The sequence below is a fragment of the Polypterus senegalus genome, chromosome 1, assembly GCF_016835505.1.
Source record: "Polypterus senegalus isolate Bchr_013 chromosome 1, ASM1683550v1, whole genome shotgun sequence".
In the NCBI taxonomy this organism is placed as follows: Eukaryota; Metazoa; Chordata; class Cladistia; order Polypteriformes; family Polypteridae; genus Polypterus; species Polypterus senegalus.
In genome coordinates this window covers 287,848,396-287,872,355 of record NC_053154.1, presented here as the reverse complement: position 1 = coordinate 287,872,355, position 23,960 = coordinate 287,848,396, and the positions used below count along the sequence as shown (strand labels likewise).

Here is a 23,960-nt window from a genome sequence, read left to right as displayed (position 1 = left end):
CTTCAGCTGTCTCTAAATCGCACGTGTGTGGCTATATATATATATATATATATATTTATATATATATATATATATATATATATATATATATATATATATATATATATTAATGTTCAAATTCTAATAATTTTCTGCATTGCTTCTTGTAATAGGGTTTATAAATAGCATAGTATCTTGAATTCTAATTCAGTGTAAGTATGGCAAACTCAGCGCTGAAATTACACCTCTTAGCATTTTAGTATATAGATTTTGTTATGATCAGGTTTTTCGATGGTTTTCCTTCCCTTTTGCAATTTATTTTTGAGGCATACTGCTTGCCCTGTTTCAATTTAATTCAGATTAATTCAGTGTATTGTAATTGTCCCATTCAGAACAAGTGTTAGCTTATTTGTTTCACTGATACTATGCGATGTACCAGTAGATCCAGTAGATAAACTTAAGCAAAATACCATGAAGGGCTGACACCACAATTGGTAATGACATATTCACTCCAAACTTTCGTTCCAAGATTAGGGAGATAACTTGATCAAAATTGCAGTGAAACAAAGTTGTATTACAGGAATATCAAGAAGAGAAAAACAAAATAAATACCTTCAGCAGATATTCTGCTGAACACTTTGAGCTACATTGTTTGTATGAAAATGTGCAAGATAAATGCTTTGTTAAAATCATGAGTCTTTAGCCTGAATGCAATGGCTGAGATAGAAAGGGTCTTTCTAATGAGCCTGTTAGTTCTTTAAATTTACAAATCTTTGTAAGCGTTACTGTATGTGCCTGGCTTCAGAGAAGTGTGCTTTATTAGAAATCAAGTGAACTGAATTGACTGCCCACTGGTAAATTTGAAACTCAAAAGTCAGTTCTGTTTCTGTTTTGCAATGATTGGACTTATAAAAGAACTTATTATGGTCTTTGAAAGACAGCAAGTCTGTGGAAATAAATAAAAAATAAAGTCTTCACAGTTAAAAAAGAATACTGTATTGAACATTACATTGCTAAAACTCATTCTGATAAGGTGGTAAATGAATATACTGCGGTGGCGCCCTGCCCCAGGGTTTGTTCCTGCCTTGCACCCTGTGTTGACTGGGATTGGCTCCAGCAGACCCCTGTGACCCTGTAGTTAGGATATAGCACGTTGGATAATGGATGGATGGGTAAATGAATATAGTATAGAACATGTTCAAAATTTACATTTTCTTTTAAACAGAAATGTCTCTAACTAATAATATTGCTTCAGGAAGGTGGATACACAAAAAACTGAGACACTAAGCCAGGAGCTGTTCCGGATGTGCATTGAGACAAGGTAAAAGGCTTACATTTTGGTCATACAAGCTATCTTTGTTTCATATGCTGTAATTGTGAAGACATCTGTAATTGTAATTAAATCTATCTTTTCACATGCACACCTTGTCAGCATAATAGTACATTGCTGCACAAGTTTTATTCATGACCAAGTTATTATCTGTACAGAGTATCACATTTGGCCTGTGTTTGCTTGGATTATCCAAAGGTACCAAAAAGGTAAGTAGGTTAAGTTAACTGAAAGCTCCAGGATGTTATTATACTCTTGCAAGCAAAAGGGGGTATTTTGTGACAGCCCTTTAAACCCCGAATCAAAGCAGTAAAGCCCAAATCCTCACATATAATACATTTATTTCAGTAAATAAACACCAGGGAGAGACAAGTACAGGGATTACACAAAAGTACAAAGTATTTCAAAGAAAAAGCTCATACCCATCGTTGGAACACAAGAAGTTCAAGGGACACTTGATGGATGAAACTCAAACATTTGCTCCCTGTGTCAGGGTGGATACAGGGACAGATCCCTAGTCCATCACTTTCCTAAATCCTACCACCAGCCAGAAATAACTTATGGGCATGTTAAATAAAAGTGCATTAAATAACCTCATGCTAATATTTATTTGTATTTATAGGACATCAATCTTGCCTTCATTATACAAGCAGAGTTGACAGCACATATTCACAAAGTACACAACAATTTTTAATGGAATTCAAGTGATTTACAAAGATAGTGATTGGGGGAAAACACAATAGCCAATAAGTGGTTTGCAGTTAATAACAGAGCACAAATGCAGTAAAACCCACGATAACAGAAATTGAGAAATAAAGCGATCATTGACTGGCTTGTTGTGTCTTCATGGATTCGCGCTGTTGGTACCAAATTCTGACCCTGCCATTAGTGTATCTTATCAGAAATCGATGCTTATCAGACCAGGCTAAGTGTTTCCAGTATTCAATTTTTATAGTTTTTGTGAGTCTGTGCCCACAGCAGCCTCACCTTTCTGTTCCTGGCTGACAGGAGTGGAACCTGATGTGGTCAGTGCCGAATTTTGGCAGAAACTAAACAAACTACAGTTTACGACTTCACAAGTCTTGGGAATGTTAATGTAGAAGCAGGCAGGCACGGGCACCCTCACCCCCAATGAAGTCTCAGGACAGGGAGCAGAATCAAGATTTACTGTATGGCGCATATACAGACTAACTTCTGATGGAATGAGCGCCCAACCATGGGCAACTCTTACATTTATTACAATTTGTATCATATAAGCCTCATCTGACTCCTAACATCCCACTGCTCTAATCCTGCCCCTAATTGATTCCACCATTATTTCTCAGCTGAGGGGGTGTCAAACCCCGCTCTGTCCATCATATCTGTTTGACAAGACCTATCCTCACTCCCTACTAACTCAGCAGTCACCACCAATATTTATAGTTGGAAAGTTCACATTCCCTCTCTAAAAGAGGGGGCCCACTCTTTTCCACCTCTCTCACACGTCTGACCTTTGACTTATGAAATATTGGTGGTTTCCAGCTTATACCGAATAATAAAAATATGTAGGCATGAGCCTTTTTAATCCTATTGTTTACTTTCTCACGTGCTTATAATATTTTAGTACATGCAGATTACCAATTTTAAGAATACACTTTTCTATATTAGCCATTCCCTGCTCTATGATCCTAACTACTTTTCACGTTACCCTATGTAATGTGACTGCTGTTGTTCTGACACAAATGTTTTTATTCCAAGCAGACTCTCGATGAAGATGACAGATGAGGAATTTGAGCATTTTATGGAGAAAGTTCCCACTGATAGAAATGGAAATGTTTTATATATGGACTTTTTGGCAAGGTTTACCAGCAGGTAATTTAAAAAAAAGTTAAAATATAAGAAACGTGTATTATTTCTATCATGTGCTGCTTCAACAATGTGTGTGAATATTGTATGCTTTCTGTTTTAAGACATTCTGTATTGGTTCTGCATTATGTTTGCTGCCGGAATCAACATGCTTTTCTGACTAAAATTTTCTCAAGACATCTATAAGGGTTGCCAATTTCTGGGTTGGCTTAAAGTGGTGGTCTACAGTGGCAATATTTTGGTAGGTTCTTGATGGAACTAATAGAAGGAATTTTACCAGCAATATTTATACCACAACTAGAGCACCAGTTGTTTGTTTGTAAAAGCCTCACCTCCATCCTAGTTAGCTTAGTTTCATAGTCAGAGAGTTTTAAACACTGCTCTTTAGAGACCTTGATTAGGGTGTCAGTATGTAAGGTGTCCATTTTGAAGCATTCTCTTCCCTCCGAGAAAACTCCATTCTCCTGCCTCCTTCAAAACAGAAACCGACCACTGACAAACACTGCATTCACATTCCACCGTATGACAAAGCGCCATTCTCCCCCCTCCCTCAGACTTCAGACTTTAGAACCAGAAACACAAGATGGATGCTTTGGCAGGAATATATTTTAGATAGCCAATTAGATAGCCCGTTAAATCTTCTTTGAAACTTCTTCAGGCTGCAGGTTTATTATGCATTATGCAACTTTGCTTATACAACATTATTTGTAATGTGCATTTTGCACATCATTGATGATTTAAAATGTAAAATGATTACTCCCTTGACATTTAAGGCATTATTTTCCTTTTCCTATCACTTAAGTTTGGACTATTACTGTGCATTTTAGTGATGCATTTTTTTACTATTTCAATCACTTAAAAAGAAAAAAAACTAATCCCATATTTCAATAAAGAAAATGCATCCCATACAAATTGTAAATAAGCAAGAATGTTTAATGTAGCACCTTATACAGTAAACACAGTTATAAACTGTACCTTTTTCAGCATGCTGTTATAACTTACATTTGTACAAGAGAATATTAAATAAATACAATTCAATCGATCCATCCATTTTCTGACCTAATTATTAAATTAAGGTTGTGGGACAGTGACAACTGCCACATTTTAAAAGAGTATAATATTCTCATGCTCACTTTACCCAGCATGCATTAGGCGCAAACCTGGACAGGGTGCTTGTCCATCGTAGAACCCAATCACTCAAACACCCACAATCATACAATACAGAATCAATGATGTGAGAGGCTATCAGACATGCAGGTAAAAATGATGAAAATAGATTTTAATGTAAGCTTTTCTTCTACACTGTGAGAGTTGTTCTTTTAAAATGTGACACTTGTTCCTTACCTGCTACCCTGAATTTGATAATTGTGTTAGAAAATCAGGCCTGGATTAACCATTAAGCAAAATAAGCATATGCTTAGGGCATCAAGGGAAGGGGAGGCACCACAGAAATTTTCCATTGGCGAATTTTTCATGTATCATGGTGCAACCCTACAAATGGTACAGCTGAACCAGGTTTCACAAAAAGGGGCTTCCACGTTAAATGAAAAAAATGAAATACACATATATACAATAATAAAAATAATAATAAAATAGATGTAAGGATTGTGTTAGAGCAGCCTGAACCCAGGCAGACACTGAGACACACAAGTCCCAAAAAGCACACATTTTATTATTCTTTTGGCACTCACAGTGCACAAATCACCAACACTAATATTCAGTCTCTTCTTCCATCTCTATTTTCTTCTCTTCTGCCTCCTCCACTCCTCTCCCGCAAGCTCTGTCCTCTGCCTCCTGATTCCAGCTCCCAGAATGGAGTGCATTGCCCCCATATATGCTGCACCCAGATGGGCTCCAGGTGCTCGTTGACGTCCTTCCTGCAGCACTTCCTGGTGTGGTGGAAGTGCTGCATGGGCACCCGGAAGCACTCCAGGTGCGTCTGGGTTCTCTTCCGGGCAGCACTTCTTGGTGTGGCAGAAGTGCTACAGTCCAAGGTTTAGGAACTGTCCAGGCGCCTCTTGGCGCTGGCCATGGTCCCCAATTGGGTTCAGCTTCCAAGCTTTGTTTCCGTGGCCCTGATGCAAACAAGGGTAGCTGCCCTCTCATGTCCCAGGAGAGATATTATTTCTCTCCCAGTTCTTCCATTCTCCAGGCATCACGGTTCGCAAAGGGTCCCAGTTGTCTGTTACAGTATACTGTATATATATATATATATATATATATATATATATATATATATTAATCTTGGGAATACAACAGAATTAGAATCTGGAAACTGTCACACAGTCCACAGAGGGTCACGTGATTGTTCTTGTCTTGGTCATGTCATCTGTCCCATTCATTCGTCCACAGAAAGTGATTGTAGTTCATATATAAAGGGGGTACCAAAATTCCTTCAGTGCTTAGGGCTTCTAAAGGTCTTAATCCAGCCCTGTCAAAAATGAATGGATTGATCATCTTTTACTCCTTCAGCGCTTTTCTGTACAAATCTGTAGTATATTGTCAGGGGTGATGTTTATGATTGTATTTACTTTATAAGATGTTACATTAAGCATGTGTTAGCTTGGCCATATTTTTAAAATTGTGCGGGATGCACTTTCTTTATTGAGAAAATGAGAACAGGTTTTCTAAAGGATTAACATAAAACTACTCTATTTTTAAATAATAGAAAAAGGAAAATGACCAATGTGTTTAACATCATGGAAGTAAAAATCATCATTTCTAATCACATTCATCCAATTTAAATTTTCTTTGAATTTGTCCATGATGCCGTTTCATTACACATTATGGTGTTTTGCTTTTTTTTCCATTTGTAGATTTTTATAATCTGCTTTCTGAAATGTCCTTTATTTCATGGACTTTTTGAGATCGGTTATTTATTTAATATAATGCTTCATCCATCTTTTTTCTTTCAAATGAGTTCAACAAGAACATGGGGGCACAGCTGGAAACTTGTTAAGGGTAAATTTCGCAAAAACTTTACAAAGATTTTCTATACAAAAAGAACCATAGACACAATTAACAAGTAGTGTGGTGGACAGTAGGACTTTAGGGACCTTCCAGTCTGGACATGATGTTATTTTGAAGAAATTTGGTGAATAGGATTGGTGAGCTTTGTTGAGCCGACTGGCCAGTTCTCATCAATTTTTTTTCTAATGTTCTAAAAAGCAACTGTACCTCTTCTCAGATTTTCAATTCATCTCAAACATGTGTTTGGATCCTATTTAGAATCACCTTCAGGATTCATTGTTTCCTTTTAAAACATGGAAACAGTTTGTTTTTCGTTGATGCAATGCTCTGGCTAAGCAGCAGCTGGTAGGATGTTATGAATAAAAAACACATAGGACAAATAGGAGAAGCAAACACACAGCCTTAACCCTAATTTACGTTGTTTTGAAAACATAATCTCTAAAAATAATTAAAACACTTTTTAAAATCATGCTATATTTCTTGGAGACACCCCTGTGAAATTCATTCAATTACAGATGTATTGTGCAGACTCTTAGAGTTCACTGAATGTCTTGATGTTCAGAGATACGATAAGCGCACAATGACTTATTGCTTAAAAATATGAAGCAGATAAGGTGAATGTGGAAAATGAGATGGGCTGGGTGGTCTTCTGGCCATGGAAACAATGAAGGTTTGTCTTCTTCAACATCCAGCTGGTGGAGTTCTTGTTTTCTTCTCTTCCATGGCCATCTGACCATAACATTTGCTATTAAGGTGAACATTTTAGTTATCCTTTCTACAGTTTTATATAACCTTTTGTAAATAATTGTTCTTTAGTTTTTACTTTTTTGTTTAGTTTTTACATTATTTTTGTAATTCTGTTTAGCTATTATTATTTTAAAGCACTTTGCGCTACTTTCATGTATTAAAATATGCCATATGAATAAATGTTGTTTTTCGAGATGCCGGTCTATATCGGAGATTAAGAAAACACAATATGGCACTATTGAAGTACCTAGACCTGCAGCAAAATGCTGACACACAGTCTCCTGTTTGCTTCTCATTTTTCTTTGTTCTTTACTTCTCTCAGCAAAAATACAAAGAGCGTCTTCAGAGACAATGCAAGCATCATGACAGACTTGAGCAAAAAATACATAAAGCCAGACAAGAACAAAGACGCCCTAGAACTGAGGAGATCAAATGATCAGGTATTGTATTTTGTGTTCTTATCCAGAGAGTCAAGATAAGATGTTATGTGATGATTACAGTGACTGAAAAAGTAAAAGTAAAGTTTCATTTCTATAGTTTCACATATAAGGACATACAGTAACTAACGATCATCTAATCCATTGGTTCTCAAAGCATGGTATGCAGACTGCAAGTCAAATAATTTACAATGGCTAATGATGCCTTTGCAATACATAATACATGATGCCTGTATAGCTATAATGTTTTATTGCATATCTTTCCATGGATAATTTCTTTATATCCTGCTGTCATCATAATATCCTAACTGCTGTATCCTAACTTCAGGGTCACGGGGGTCTGCTAGAGCCAATCCCAGCCAACACAGGCCACAAGGCAGGAAACAAACCCCGGGCAGGGTGCCAGCCCACCACATCAGTATAATTATATTAAACTAATAATTAGAACACGGCTTATCACTGCGTCTATATTATACTCTTGCCTAGTTGATGCTTATAAATAATTATATGTGAAAAATTATTGCTGTTTCTCTATATATGAATAAATCTATGCAAAATTTCTTAATTTTTTTTCTCTTTGTGTCATTTTCGTTTTCTAGTTAAACAGGTTAACATATTCAGTTATGTTGGAGGGCGGCACATTGAAGCACCACCCCACCACAAGCGGCACGAACTCCAGCTACGCCACTGATACTGTATATTTATCAAGCAGGCTGCTGCCCAGCCTCCATGCATCTAAATGAACTTCCCATTTGTTAGGGTCATTGGGCACACTTCCAAAACAACCACCACAAAGAGCTCCTTCTGAGTGTCTTGGGGAAATTAATAATAATAATAATAATAATAACTTTTTAAAGAAGTTTTACTCCTATTTCACTTTTTCCCACTCTGCTCCTGTTGCTTCCTCCCTAACTCTCTCTTACACACACATCTTCAACTTAAAATCTCTTCCGCCGCACCAGTTTTATTCATTGCATGGAATAATACTTTTTTAATCCACCTTAGTGAGTGCCTGGTGAGCTCACCCTCGGCCCATGAGGCAGGAGATGCTTCAGTGCTGACAGGTTGTCACCTGTCACAGATTCTTTCAGATGAAGGGCTTATTATCGATATTATAGGAGATTGAAAAGCAAATCCAGCATACTTATACTTGTATATCTGTGATTTTTAACATGCATACTATACAATTAGTAAAAGACTTAAATGTCTTAAAATGTCTTAAATGTAACATAGAATTTAAATTATGAAGAGACTGTTTGCTGTTAATGGACCATGTCAGCTATTATGGATGTAGTGAGAAGACAAGCAAAATGACACCTTTTATTGACTAACTAAAAATATTACAATATGCAAGCTTTCAAGGCAACTCAAGTCCCTTCTTTAGGCAACTTTCACTTAGGTAAAGTTGTTTTCAGTCTGAAACACTTTGAGGACAAATGAATTACAATGAAGAAGTACACTAATTCAATGAATTTAACCCTTAACATCAACACATTACATGTTTCATTTTGTTGTTAATTAGTTGGTAGAACTACCCAACCTTAAGTAGTCATATGTGAAAACTAGATTCAACGGTCTTATTCTTATGGGCCCATCTTTAAGAAATTTGTTACGCGGGTTCCCAACGCTGACTGAATCCTACTTACTTACATATATACGTCCATAACGTGCAGCTCGGTCATCGTGTGAGGCAGCGTTTGGGTCCCCCATCCCAACGCCTCCCCCGTTGTTGGCTGCCTGCTTATATAAGGCCGTCCGTTGCTCCAATCTCTACATTCCCTTCCTTGCTTCGCCATGGGATTCATGTCTCCCTGCTGATAACTACAGCCTTTTAATTTAATCCACGGCTTCTCCGCTGTTTTATTGTTCATTTATTACGATTATAGTTATTGTGTAGGTATTTTAGACTTACTTTACATTGTTCAGGTACCCATTTCCTTTATCATTCCAACCGTACCCCCATTAACATGTCTATCGAGGTGATCACCATCGATCAAACAACTGTCATTCACCGAGTGGTTTCCATGCCCGGAGATGGCACCTACCTTTTCCATTCTCTTTGTTACATATTGCACGGCCATATCAGGCTCATTCTTGATATCCGGAGGAACATTGTGTCTTATGTATTGAATGACTGGGACAGGTTCAAGGTGTGGACTGATTTAATTTTTTTCTTAATAAAAATTTTAAGGCAGTACTTCGCCGCTGCGAAGTGTGGGAATTTTGCTAGTTAACTAATATAGTGCCCTTAGGATATCTGTGGACTTATGAGTAAGCAAAAGCTGTGTTTGCTTTCAAGAACAGACTTGCAATGTATCTGCAGTTCTGTTTATATACAGTAAGACAGTTTTATATTTGTTACCTGTATTTGTGCAGATTACTTCCTCCAGTCCTAAAATATTGTGTAGATGAACTGGAAGTGCTATATTGTTACATTATAGTGCTACATCTGTGGCAGAGCTACGGCAGAGCGATGGGCATTAAGCAAACTCCTGTCAATCATGAAGAATCCACTGCATCCACTGAACAGTGTCATCTCCAGGCAGAGGAGTAGCTTCAGTGACAGACTTTTGTCACTGTCTTGCTCCACTGACAGACTGAGGAGATCGTTCCTCCCCCACACTATGCGACTCTTCAATTCCACCCGGGGGAGTAAATGCTAACATTACTCAAAGTTATTGTCTGCTTTTACATGCATTTTTATTACTCTTTAATTTAATAATGTTTCTTTGTATCAGTATACTGCTGCTGGATTATGTGAATTTCCCCTTGGGATTAATAAAGTATCTATCTATCTATCTATCTATCTATCTATCTATCTATCTATCTATCTATCTATCTATCTATCTATCTATCTATCTATCTATCTATCTATCTATCTATCTATCTATCTATCTATCTATCTATCTTATAGTGCCTCTTATCTATCTATCTATCTATCTATCTATCTATCTATCTATCTATCTATCTATCGACAATATGTGAACAAGTATGCGTGTGTGTGATAGAGTGTGAGCTGTCCTTGATGTCATGATAAGCTCTGGTTCCCAGTCCATCAGTACTTAAAGACGTTTGTAAATGTAGGGATCAAGTAATAGAAAATAGAATACTCTTTATCTTTACCAGTGTCTCTGTTTAATACAGAAATCCCAACTACAAGCAACAAGTTATTTATTTTGTTATTGTGGGGTCTAGGGCCTGTATACTTTATTCAATTGTTTGAAATTCTGTTAGTCACTTTGTAAACTGCTGTAATATCTACTTAATTTTGTTTATTCTTTTTTTACATTTCTAATAGCTCAATAAAATAATTAAAGACCTGCTTAAAAGCAGATTTCAAGAAGTGGAAGCTGCTTTTAATGACCTGGATGTAATGAACACAAGAAGGCTGACTCCTGAAATGATGTACCAGCTACTCAAATGGTACTTTATTTGAATAAAATATATAAAAAAGCAATAGACTAAAGCATATATATGCCAGCATGTGCTGAACATGTTTTTTTTTTAACGTTACAGTTTTATCAATCAAATGGCATATGAAAGAATACAAACTTGTATCCTGCATCATCTTCTTCATTTACTTTTATACTAGTGGGCCAGAGGTCATAAAATGACTAATACAAATTATCTTGAGCAAATAGGATTGGAACTGTGTAAGAATGAATATGATAAGTTAGCAGGTTGCATCATGTTTTTTCTAGCTTAGGCTCTTGCACTTTTGTAATAGTTTCTTACCATTGTGCACTATTTTTATGTTCTATGTTGCTTCTGGATCAATTTAATTTCCCTTCAAAAATCTATCTGTCTGTCTGTTTGTCTTTTATGTAAAACTGCATGCTATTCAGATTTACTTTTCTGTAAAAAAGTTTAACTTAATTGAGCTGAATGGTCACATCCACATTCCCACAACCACTATCCAGACCATTTATCTTTTTTTCTTTAAGAGGTAGAAACTTAAAAATGGACTAATAGGCAAAACATTCGAATATCAGAAGGATCTAGTTGTGAAAAGGCCATTCAGCTCAACAAACCTTGTCAGTCCTATCCACTTAATTCTTCTAAAAAACATCATCGAGTTTTGAAAGTCCCTAAAGTCTTACTGTCTACCACGCTACTTGGTAGCTTATTCCAAGTGTCTATTGTTCTTTGTGTAAAGAAAAACTTCCTAATGTTTGTGTGAAATTTACCCTTACCAAGTTTCCAACTGTGTCCCCGTGTTCTTGTTGAACTCATTTTAAAATACAAGTCTCGATCCACTGTACTAATTCCCTTCATAATTTTAAACACTTCAATCATGTCTCCTCTTAATCTTCTTTTGCTTAAACTGTAAAAAGCTTAGCTCTTTTACACTTTCTTCATAATCCATCCCCTGTGGCCATGTTGCCTAGTCGCTGTTCTTTGGACCTTCTCTAGCTCTGCTTTGTTATTTTTGTAGCCTGGAGACCAAAACAGTACACAGTACTCCAGATGAGGTCTCACCAGTGTGTTATAAAGCTTGAGTATAACCTCCTTGAACTTGTACGTCATACTATATAACCTAACATTTTGTTAAGCGTATACCTCTTCTCTTGATTATTTCACATCTGATTGTAATTAATTCTAGAATGTTTTTAGTGCACATTTTTGTAAAAATGAATGCCAACCTCAATTACTATAAAACCATCAAGACTGACAAAACTATTCAAGTGCCATATCCCATTTCTTCCACAAATACTGTACAATTTTAAGTACATGTAAGCTTCATGAAATGGGAAAGTAAGACATCACAAATAGAATTCCCAAAAATGACCACAACTCTCTCTTCCAGTAAATTTCACAATCGTGTCTCTGTCTCTCTGAGTGTCATTCACTTCTTTCTGCTTCCCTCCAATCCAGTCATGATATTTAATTCTCTCTCACTGTCTCCAGTTTCACTTCTCAATGTCTCTCCCCATTTTTATTGCATTCCACTTCTCACTGACTCTCTACTTTAGTACAACTATGAACCGTTGAGAGCATTTCCTTTTAAATCCTACATGACTGCATCATGGGAAAAACTGAGTGACTTCTGGAAAAGATCATTCCAAAAGTCTCAATCAGTCCTTCTGGAAAAAACGTTCACTAGTGATGAGCAAAACAGGGAACTCCAGTTTCTGTGTTACATCTTGCCCGAAGAAGGGGCCTGAGTTTGCTGAAAGTCTGCATATTGTAATCTTTTTAGTTAACCAATAAAAGGTGTCATTTTGTTTGACTTCTTACTACATTCATAATGGCTAACACGGTACAACACCCCTAATGCTAAAGATTTACCTGAAAATGGATACCCACTAAACATAAATTTTTTTACTTAAACAGTTGGTAGGTTTAAATTTATTCTTTAAAAACACTATTAGAATGCAACTTCCATCAATACACTATCCAATAATGTTTTTGTATTTATTTTTGTAATTATGTATGTGTAAACAAAAATACATATTTTTTTAAAATAACATACTAATGGAATTGCTTCCGTTTTAGTTTTGATATACATCCCAGCATTTCCAAACAGGAAGTCAGAAATCTTTGGAAAACAATGATAACCAACCAAGACGATACACTGGACTTTCTTCACTTTGTGCGTCACTTTCGATTTTCTTTGATGTCAGCCTGCTACCCAAATGCCAAAAGGGCCCCCCCGGTGAAAGGAGACAGCGACTTTCTGATAAGGTCCAGAAAACTCAATTCTGACACAGAGATAATGGTGGAGTACTTGCGAGCAAAGGTATGCTACATCAGTGTATCCTTGGCGTCTACTGCAGGGACTTCCTTCTATAAACTGAAAAGTGTGTTCATTTCGACAGGTTGAGCTTCTTCTGGATGAACTATGGAACAAGTTTCAAGAGTTAGACTTCACCAACTCAGGAACTGTGACAAAAGATGAATTCAAGGATGTGCTTACTGAACTTTGCCCTGAGCTGACAGACTTCCAGTGTAACGTGATTGCTACCAAATTTAATGATGGAGAGAACAGGTTATCTTTTTAGATTATTTCTAAACTGTACCACAATTCTATATGTCATTTTTCCAGATGGAGACTTTTGAAAATAATGAAATGAAGCAACAGCAATTTAAAAGTAAAATATTTACTGTATGTCAGGCAAAAAACATAACACTTTGAAACCCAGTTAATACAATTTAGTTTCATGTAGGGATCATAAGCTATTTAGGTAACAATGCGCAATAGGCAATACCTACTCATACATACCACGACAGGGTCAATTTAGAATTGCCAATTAACCTAACAGTAATGTGGGAGAATAACTGGGGATAAAATATAAACTACAAAAGACACCCAGGACCCATGATTTGTGATACAGCAGCACTTAACACTGAACCACTACTCCACATTGTCAAAAAAAGCATAGCTGTGAGGTTTTGAAAATGTACCTGAAAATGTGTTTCACCAGCATCTTTACTTACTCCACCTCATAGTCAGTTGTACTGTAGTGTAAAACTTTCTAGTGTGGCTGTTATTGCATTTCCAATGTTACCATCTATTCATTTTTTACCCACTTATTTGCTATTGGGTCAGTGGAAAATTAGATACATTTTGGTAGGATTTTAATTTGGGATCAGCAGAGATGTTAGCAGGTTACAGGGACAACTAACCATCCATCCATCCATCCATCATCCATCCCGCTATATCCTACCTACAGGGTCACAGGAGTCTGCTGGAGCCAATCCCAGCCAACACAGGGCACAAGGCAGGAAACAAACCAAGCAGGGCGCCGACCCACCGTAGGGCACACACACACACACACCAAGCACACACTAAGGACAATTTAGAATCACCAATGCACCTAACCTGCATGTCTTTGGACTGAGGGAGGAAACCGGAGCACCCGAAGGAAACACATGCAGACATGGGGAGAACATGCAAACTCCATGCTGGGAGGACCCGGAGACAACTATAAGAACCTATTTAAATAATATTAAGCATGTCTGTTTTTCAGTCTGTATGTTTGGACATCTTCTCTCCAGAACGGCTCAGCCACTACAGTTCGATATATATATATACATATATTTGTCTTGATCGCTGCACCCAGTAGACTTCAGGGATGAGAGTGGGACCCAGGCACAGCTTCTTTGAAAAATTTTATTACTCAACACATTATTTTTTTTACATTTGCAGTCACAAATAAAGGATGCATACAAACAGATTGTCATGAAAGTTTAGGGTTAAATTAACTGTAGGCCCGTGTAGAAAGGAGTGTATGCATTACCTCAGTACTGTCTCTGGGAGGGAACACACGAACTTTGACAGTTAAACATTTTCCCTGAGGATACACCCTTGTCGGATTAACCTATTCATGTTTTGTGGAATAAACTCAGCATGTTTTCCTACTTCTATTTCCATTTTCTTTTTTCATTTTCAAATAATATCTTTTAGAATGAGAATGAATTTAAATCCACAATCTGCCGATGCCAGAAGAAAGGTTCTATTGTGGGATTTTGAAAGCTAAGAACAACGCAACTACTGTTTGGAACTATATATTGAAAGTTGTAGCTCCTCATAGAGGCTGAAATATTGACAGGTGATGGAATAGGTCAAATTGTTTTTATCCCAAGAATACCCTGTTCTCAGTGAAAGAAATAAAAAATATAAACAATAATAAAAACTGTAATTTGAAGGTTAAGGCTCTTCACAGTGGATGAAATATTGACATGCAACAGTACAGGTCCAATTTTTTTTCCCCAGGAATAATCCTGATTCCCAATAATTTTCCATTCTCTTTTAAATGATTTTTAAATAGATTTTTTTAGGATTTAAATTTCCAATCAGAAGAGATGCTCATGGGGTAATCTAGAAGAATCTAGATGCAATCTGTTTTCCTGTGACCATAAACAAATTACAAGGTCAGGCACTGAAAACTGCAGGCATTTATTTAAGAAATTATTGCTTCTTTAATGTGCAGCTTTATGTTGCTTGCTCATGAGTGATGTCAAAGATGTCTTTGCTTAGATGTACTCCATGAAATACAACAAATAATGTTGTTGACAAAGAAGAAATTGCTTGATCTACTTCTTCCTCTTTCAGCTGCTCCTTTTAGGGGTCACCACAGCAGATCATCTTCTTACATATCTTTCTGTCCTCTGCATCTTGCTCTGTCACATTCATCACCTGCATGTCCTCTCCCACCACATCCATAAACCTTCTCTTAGGCCTTCCTCTTTTCCTCTTACCTGACAGCTCTATCCTTAGCATCCTTCTCCCAATATACCCAGCATCTCTCCTCTGCACATGTCCAAACCAATGTTTATTAACTTCAGACGACTTTTGTACAAATGCTTGTTAATTTCAATTTAATTGTAATATTTCTGTTAATATAATGTTGATGTGCAGTATAATGTGGAGTAAGTAATTAATTAAGAAAATTAAACAAACGCTGTTTACTCGTCTACAGTTTTGAAGTAGTAATCTACTGCTCATAGATGGGTAACTCAGCTAGTCAATAAGTCAAGGTTAGTAAATTGAGTCAAAAATCAGTATGCAGAGTCAGAATAAAACCAGAAGTCAGATTCAAACCAGCCACTTTTTAAGTCTTACACAGTATATTTAATTCCGTTTAATAAGTTTGGAGATGACATTTTGTGTGGTACCATCTTTGATGGGGTAGTGTTGGTAACATCATAGTATGGCACTGCCCATGTAAAACCAACATACAAAATGGAAGTTATAATGGAAAAATAGCAAACAAAATGGCATCTTGATAACATCATTAAAAATAAATAACATGCAAAATAACAATTTCAAACTTTGAATTACTGACAGATTTCTATAGCAAATCATTCTTACATTAATTGTTTACAGTCAGTAATAGTTGAATTAATGTAACAAGTGCAGTGTACAAACAGATCACAGTTCTGATTCTTGGGTTCAAGTCACTAACTAAGCATTTTTTCAGGGTGATGTTTTTAGATGGGTGTAGAATTGGCTCAGACACAGGAAGCAGAGGGTGATGGTGCGAGGAACCTCATTAGAACTGGCCGATGTTAAGAGTGGTGACCAGCAGGGGTCAGTGCTAGGGCCGCTGCTATTTTTAATATATATAAATGATTTAAATAGGAATATAAGTAACAAGCTGGTTAAGTTTGCAGATGATACCAAGATAGGTGGATTAGCAGATAATTTGGAATCCGTTATATCATTACAGAAGGACTTGGATAGCATACAGGCTTGGGCAGATTTGTGGCAGATGAAATTTAATGTCGGTAAATGTAAAGTATTACACATAGGAAGTAAAAATATTAGGTTTGAATACACAATGGGCGGTTGGAAAATCGAGAGTACACCTTATGAGAAGGATTTAGGAGTCATAGTGGACTCAAAGCTATCAACTTCCCAACAGTGTTCAGAAGCCATTAAGAAGGCTAACAGAATGTTAGGTTATATAGCACGATCTGTGGAGTACAAGTCCAAGGAGATTCTGCTCAACCTTTATAATGTACTGGTGAGGCCTCATCTTGAGTACTGTGTGCAGTTTTGGTCTCCAGGCTACAAAAAGGACATAGCAGCACTAGAAAAGGTCCAGAGAAGAGTGACTAGGCTGATTCCAGGTCTACAGGGGTTGAATTATGAGGAAAGATTAAAAGAGCTGAGCCTTTACAGTTTAAGCAAAAGAAGATTAAGAGGTGACATGATTGAAGTGTTTAAAATTATGAAGGGAATTAGTACAGTGGATCGAGACTGGTATTTTAAAATGAGCTCATCAAGAACACGGGGTCACAGTTGGAAACTTGTTAAGGGTAAATTTCACACAAACATTAGGAAGTTTTTCTTTACACAAAGAACGATAGATACTTGGAATAAGCTACAAGTTGTGTGGTAGACAGTAAGACATTAGGGACTTTCAAAACTCGACTTGATGTTTTCTTGGAGGAAACAAGTGGATAGGACTAGCGAGCTTTGTTGGGCTGAATGGCCTGTTCTCGTCTAGAGTGTTCTAATGTACATTCTCCACATATTCATGTGTCGGGTTTCCTCCGACATCTGTAAGCCATGCATGTTAGGTTAATTGTACATTCTAAATTTGCCTTATATGTGCACATGAGTGTATACATTGTTATAGTGGCAATGTTAGGTAGGCATCGTAGTCAGGATGGATGGTGTTTTCTTACCTTACCAGGGGGCCTTTATAATAGCAAGACAGTGGGGAGCAACCTTCCAGAGACATGTGCTCCCCGTGTACACTGAGTGGCAGCATTCCTCTGGTGGGTCTCCCATTTGTGCACCCATAGGGCAGCATAGGACCTTTTGTCCCAATAGGCGCCCTGTTGTGGTACTTGGTTGGCACATGGGGTTGCAGGATGATGATCCCCTGTTCTAAGAAGTTCCACCTGACCCACACCTGCTTCTTGGTGGCAATGTTGTTGCATCAGAATGAGCTGCTCCATCTTCCCCAGATGAATCAGCAAAGCTCACCTGGCACAAGTGTTGGACAAAGAGAATGAAAAAGAAAAAGAATTGAAATGTATTGTGCTAAGAAGAAGCCTGTTTGAAATATTTCATCAGTTTGAAATAATTTTTTGAACATTAAACTTGTGTGGGGGGAGTTGTGTTTGGGATTTTGGGGCCCTGGTATGCTCATTACAGATCTCAACGTGTAAGACTTGTGCCTAATGCTTCAGGTATGGGCAGTGGCTAATAAATGGATTCAGAAAATTAATATATGTTGGGATAGGTGTAACACAGTTCAAAAATTTGGCTCAGCTGCAGATATCTTCTCATTGTTTGATGATTTCTTTTGGGATAAACAAGTATGTGTTGACAGGTTAGGTACCAGCATTATCAAAAACTCCACTGATAAATAAACAAAGCTGCTGACGGACACAGAGATGTTTCAGTTTCATAGACTAGCATCAAATACAATCCAGTGCAAAATAAAATGAATAATAATAGAATAACTAAAGCACTTGGCTAAAAAAGAATATTAAAAGAATTGTCATTTTAACTACTGCTTCACATTTGCAGCTAGATCTCCAAAAACTGACCGTTTTTCAAGATCACTTGATGTGCAATATCACCATTTTTGGATTTGTTATTCTCTTTTAGAGTTTCATATGTAAACTTTCTTCAGCCTTTTGAAGATCGGAGGAGGACATTCAGATCTCACAAGATTTTGACCCAAACATCTCAGATAACACCTCTCTACAATGAAGTCACACAGAAAGGTTTGAGTGGCCTTACCCTAAAAATTCGTCAGAAGGTAATTTTAAGATTCATTTTCATTTTTGCAGTGGTTTCAGTTTTTAAATTCATAGAATGCTATGTATAAAAGCAGAACAACAAACCCCTCTGATGTTAAAACTAAGACATTGTCATTTATGAGAACAACTGATTGATGTTAGCTGTTCTAAATATTTTAGGAATTTAAAAAAGTATGCCTAGAAAACAAAATCAGACATTTTGTTAACAGAAATCCAGCTTTCCGCATCTTATACCCATATGTATCCCAGAAGCTATACTGGTTAACCTTTATGAAGACTTCGCATTTCAAGTATTTATGAAAATATTTTAGAAAAATGAATGAGAAAGATGGGGAAAAGGAATATAAACATAAGCTAAGGAACAAGCACTGGCTAAAACATAACAGGTGGTGGTGTGATGCGTTTGATATTCTAGCTTTAGGATGAATAATACTTTACAAAAAAGAATCTTTTTGTTAGGGTCCGTTAGTTACAACTTTTCGCTTCAAATGTTGACTAAAAGTCCTTCCTTTCAAATTGTACTTAAACGTCAGAACTTTTGCCTTCCTGTTTATCAATCCCATCTGTTTAATGGACACTGTTTTATCAGCTCCTATATAATTCATTTATATCAGTTTCCCCAGTCATGACATGTACTGTCATTTAATAGCAATTCGTATCCTTTACAACAATTGCTAACATGGGTTCAGTGGCAGAGACACAGATGTTGGCTTCACTCCTGGGACACACTCTTTACTTTCTTTAGCCCCTGTGAGACTGCTAGAGATAATGTACTTAACAAACCTGCTTCGATGTCTACCTGGGCTGCCCCATAGATTGATTTTACCTTCATCTCATAGTAGGCAAATTTTGGTAGTTACAACAGACATGACTCTTTCATTTCATTTTGAAATTAGAGGTACAAATTAGCTGTGAGTTGTCCAGTCAAAATGCTCTTTGCACTCTGCCTGAAGTCATATTATCATACACTTTTACTTTTAGGATATAATGTGGCCAAATAAGACAAACATAATTTACTCACATTAGGAAATAGATCAGTTTCTAAGTACATACGTGTGGAATGTAGGAGAGGTGTCACTTCAATAATGCAACACCTAATATTATTATTTGCATTTAATGCAGTCTAGCTTGTTTATCAAATCAAATCAAATCTGATGTGTCACATACAATAAATGCTTAGTTGCTAGATTCCAAGAATGTTTATTAAAGAAGAAAAAAGAAGAATACAAAATGTTTAAGGTTCAAGATTTTTATTTGTCATAAAGGAGTATAAAATGCAGTGAAATGTGTTATTTTAGCAGATCCCAGACCGTACCTAAAGAGAAAAAAACTAATACTGGCACAATACTAGAATAAACAACATGGCAATAGTAAAAAAAAGAATACAACAATAGCAATACAAACATTTCATAATGGTGCTTGTTTAACAACCTGATGGCATATGAGTAGAAGCTCTTAATGAATCTTTCAATCCGAGTTTTTTGGCTGCAGAGGTGTTTGACTTCAGCAGCTTAAACAGTTTATTACTGAGATGACTGGTGCCTCTGAGCACCTAATGATGAAGATATCATGTACAGCGGGAAGTGGAGTCCCAGTGATGCACTCAGCTAGGCACACAACCCCCTGTAGAGATTTCTGCACCTGAATAGTGCAGTTCCCATGCCAGCAGTGATGGACCAAACCATAAACAATGAGACGCAACTTGTAAATATCAAAGGAATAACTAATTTAAATAGGATTTTTTACATTTACTTCGGCAGCGACATTCTTGTCTCTCTGGTGACTCATATGTCATAAGTCAGTAGATGGATTGGGAGAGCGAGGCAGGGGATCATGAGGTCACTGGGAAGGGTTGTGTGGTGCTCCTGATATCTTTTTCAAAAAGACGAAGGTCCAAGTCTTTAGAGTCCTGGTGCTTTCCGTTTTGCTCTATGGTTGCAAGAAGTGTCCTGAGATGAAGACTGGACTCCTTTGGTACTGTGTCTCTTCAGAGGACCCTGGGGTAACTGGTTTGACTTTGTGTCGAACGAGTGTTTGCTCATGCAGTCCCTAACGAGGCACATTCCCTGCATTGTGAGAGAATGTCAGTTATGGCGCTATGGCCATGTGGCACAATTCCCCGATGTTCATCCGGCTCATAGGATCTTCATTGTTGAGGATCTGAGTGGCTGGACCAGGCCAAGGGGATGCCCACGTAACACCTGAATTCGGCAGTTCCGGAGAGTGGGACTGGACCACATGTCTGCCCTGGGGGGATGCCAACTGGGATCCCGAGCTGTTTCATTGTGTGGTGGGTGTGGCAATGTGCCGTACCAGTGCAAGCTCCCCAACCTTACCTGACGTGACACTGGAATGACAAAACATGTGACAAACAAACAATACCTATATAAAAAGAACTTGTAAATTATTTCTCTTATATTGAATTATATAATAGGGCATTTTGTTCTTCAAGACACTTTCCTCATACAAGATGTGAGTGAACTGTGGACAGAAGCTCCTCCTCAGTCTCTCTGCACTGGCCTTCAGGCAGTGGTAGCGTTTACCTGACCTCAGAAGTGAGAAGAGGCCAGTGTTGGGATGGCTGTTATCACTAATAATTTTCTTTGCCCTGGTCTGACATTGCTTGATATAGATGTCTTGGAAGTTAAGAAGTGGACACCTGGTGATGCATTTAGCCGACTGTACCACTCTCTGCAGAGGCTGCTGTTTACCAAACCAGGCAGTAATACCAAGAACATCTAATGGTGACACTATATACCGAGCTGAGCAAGGGATTCCCTGATTTGTTTTTTTGTGTTTTGTCATGACTTGCAGATGGGAGGAGACTGGAAGACCCTTCAGAATGCATGTAAGAAGCTGGATACACATGGCTCTGGATTTCTTTTGCTCCCAGAATTTAGAGCAGTTCTGAAGCTTTGTAACATTGTCTTAAATGAAGATGAAATTTACCAGATTATGTCTCATTTTGATAAACAAATGGTTGGCAAAATCGAGTATGCTAAATTTATTAATGACACCTTAAAAGAGAAATAGAAAAATAGATGCTGGTAGTGGTAAAAGCAATTGCTATAAAAGTGAATAGAGCACTAACTGATATTGTAACTGAAAATGTGATTAAAAGTATTTATTTAGCTATTTTTGCTAAAATCTAACTGTAATAACTGGAGTTACTTTTTAAAATTATCTCTAATGCAAATCTTTGTGTGTTAACTGTTTGGAAATAATAGCTGTTACAAATGTAAGACATATAATATGGAAAGAAACTGTTTAGTGAATGATTAGGTAAGAAAAAAATCCTCAATAAGAAAATGTCATAGTGGTTTGTTTTTTGAACTATGATTGTGAATTTTTTGAATTAATAAAATTAGCCAAATAAAATGTCTCATAATGTTTCAAATGTATGAAGATGATATTTTATGGAAGAAAATCATTTTCCACTGCTAGGGTCTGTTATGGCTGAACTGGCCCTACTTTTGCCTGTCACCATCTTGGCATTGCATCCTTTCATCACCCAGCACACATAAAGAAAACCTTGGGCAGATGCTAGACATTGTGGGATTACATCTTTCTGTTGAAATACGAGGATCGTTCAAAAAGTTTCCGCACTTTTATATTTTCGTTGGAAATGGTGAAGTTGGGAGGAGTAGTAATTGGTCGTGTCTGAGAGTGTTATGTGACTAGTTCTGTCTGGCAAGCTGGCTGCCCTTGCAGTTTAATATAAGAGTTGTCACCCTGTGGTGAAGATGGCTGCGAAACTTATAAATTGCACCGAAGAGGAACAGCGTTCTGTTATACACTTTTGGGGGTAGAAGGTGTGCCAGGAGCACAAATTCATCTGTGCTTAGTGTAGGAATAAAGTTCTCTCTCGTAGAGTCGTCTATGAGTGGATTGAAATGTTCGAAAATGGCCGTAATAGTTTGATGGATGCAGAGCACTCCGGACTTCCAGCTACAGCCGCGATCATGAGTAATGAAGAACAAACCCTGGAACTGATTTGTGAAAACAGAAGAATAACTGAACCAAAACCATTCTTCGCTAATGGCATTAAAAAGTTGGAACGACGCTGGGAAAAAGGAAGGTGACTATGTAGAAAAGTGATGTAATTTGGTTCTGAAATTCTTAATAAATAGAGTTAAAAAAAAGTGTGTAAACTTTTTGAACGTCCCTCGTAGAAGTTTCTGTGAATTCTCCAGGAGGAGCTGGAAACACTGGTGAGGATAATGTGGCCTTCTCTGTTCACTTTGGTATGTTGCCACCACAGCTCTCATCAGAAAGACAGATTATAATGTGATGTGATGAAAATCATTTTTATTGTTTCTTGATTCTGTAATTCCTTAATTGTTTGCTGATGTGAAAATCATGAAACTTCAAGTGAATATTGCTTTTGGTGACTTCTTCCTGTTCATTTTTGTGAGGAACCAGAATGACAGGCAAGAACCTGCCCTGAATGGGTCTCCAGTTTAGCTCAAGTTACACTCATACACAACACACACCAGTAGTATTCAGAATCTTCAGTTGTCCTGTATAAATGTGTTTTGTAATGTGAAAGGAAACTAGAGTCCCAAAGGAAGCTTACCTGACCATTAGAAGCGCATTAAAACAGCACATACAAGGCACAACAGTCAAAACATATAAACTTTTCTTTCTTCATCTTGTAAAACACTTTGAGCTACACCATTTGTATGAAAATGTGCTATATAAATAAATGATGATGTTGTTGTTAAAACACAGTTGAAGAGGATCCTATCTATGCTGAGGAATTATGTTAGTGTATCATGAATATACTCATCGATTTCTATTCATTTTCATAGCCAGTTAATTCTAATTTCATTGGCTACCATAGAGGACATTTTTGAAAATAAAGATGCCAGAGTGGTTCTTCAGAGCTATGCTATAGGGGAAATATTTTTGATTTTCAAAAGGCCCATTCACATGAAGGGTCTAGAAAGAACCTTCATTTATTTGTTTCTGGAACTGGCTCCATACAGTTAATGGCTATGAACAGATGGTAACAAATTTGAGAAATTCCAGTGGGTCATGATTTTAAAGGGACCCTAGCTACATGTAATATCACAGATTAAATTTCTGATCTATGGTCACTAACATCATGTCATATCCCTATGTTGTCTCTTTGCAGGCTAAAGAAGTCTTCTGCAATTAAGTAACTACAGCATACTAGCTATAGGTGTTACATGTGACAAATTGTGATTATTAGGAAGGGAACCCAATGCTTGTTTATCCTCACCTGGGAAAAGCTGATTGCACTTTGGGGATTCTGTTTTTTGGTTTCTACAGTGCCCTCAATACCATAAAGCCATCCCTTTTAAGGGATAAACTCCGAGATATGCAGGTTGATGAGCCTATATGTCCTGGATAATGGAATATCTGTCGGGCAGTTTGTGAGACTCCAGGACTGTGATTCTGAT

The 23,960-nt window shown here is 37.2% G+C and overlaps 1 protein-coding gene across 1 annotated transcript in view; it reads left to right on the top strand.

The window, feature by feature from the left end:
* The window catches only part of LOC120515460 (EF-hand calcium-binding domain-containing protein 6-like), a 94,022-nt gene extending 72,091 nt beyond the window's left edge, over positions 1 to 21,931 (top strand). The window contains exons 10-17 of the mRNA XM_039736538.1: positions 1,235 to 1,300; positions 3,050 to 3,160; positions 7,194 to 7,311; positions 10,607 to 10,731; positions 12,805 to 13,048; positions 13,128 to 13,297; positions 18,380 to 18,533; positions 21,349 to 21,931. Of these exons, the coding sequence (XP_039592472.1) occupies positions 1,235 to 1,300; positions 3,050 to 3,160; positions 7,194 to 7,311; positions 10,607 to 10,731; positions 12,805 to 13,048; positions 13,128 to 13,297; positions 18,380 to 18,533; positions 21,349 to 21,567 (1,207 nt within the window). The 3' untranslated portion in view covers positions 21,568 to 21,931. The remainder of the gene's footprint in view (positions 1 to 1,234; positions 1,301 to 3,049; positions 3,161 to 7,193; positions 7,312 to 10,606; positions 10,732 to 12,804; positions 13,049 to 13,127; positions 13,298 to 18,379; positions 18,534 to 21,348) is intronic.
* Positions 21,932 to 23,960: the final 2,029 nt, after the last annotated feature.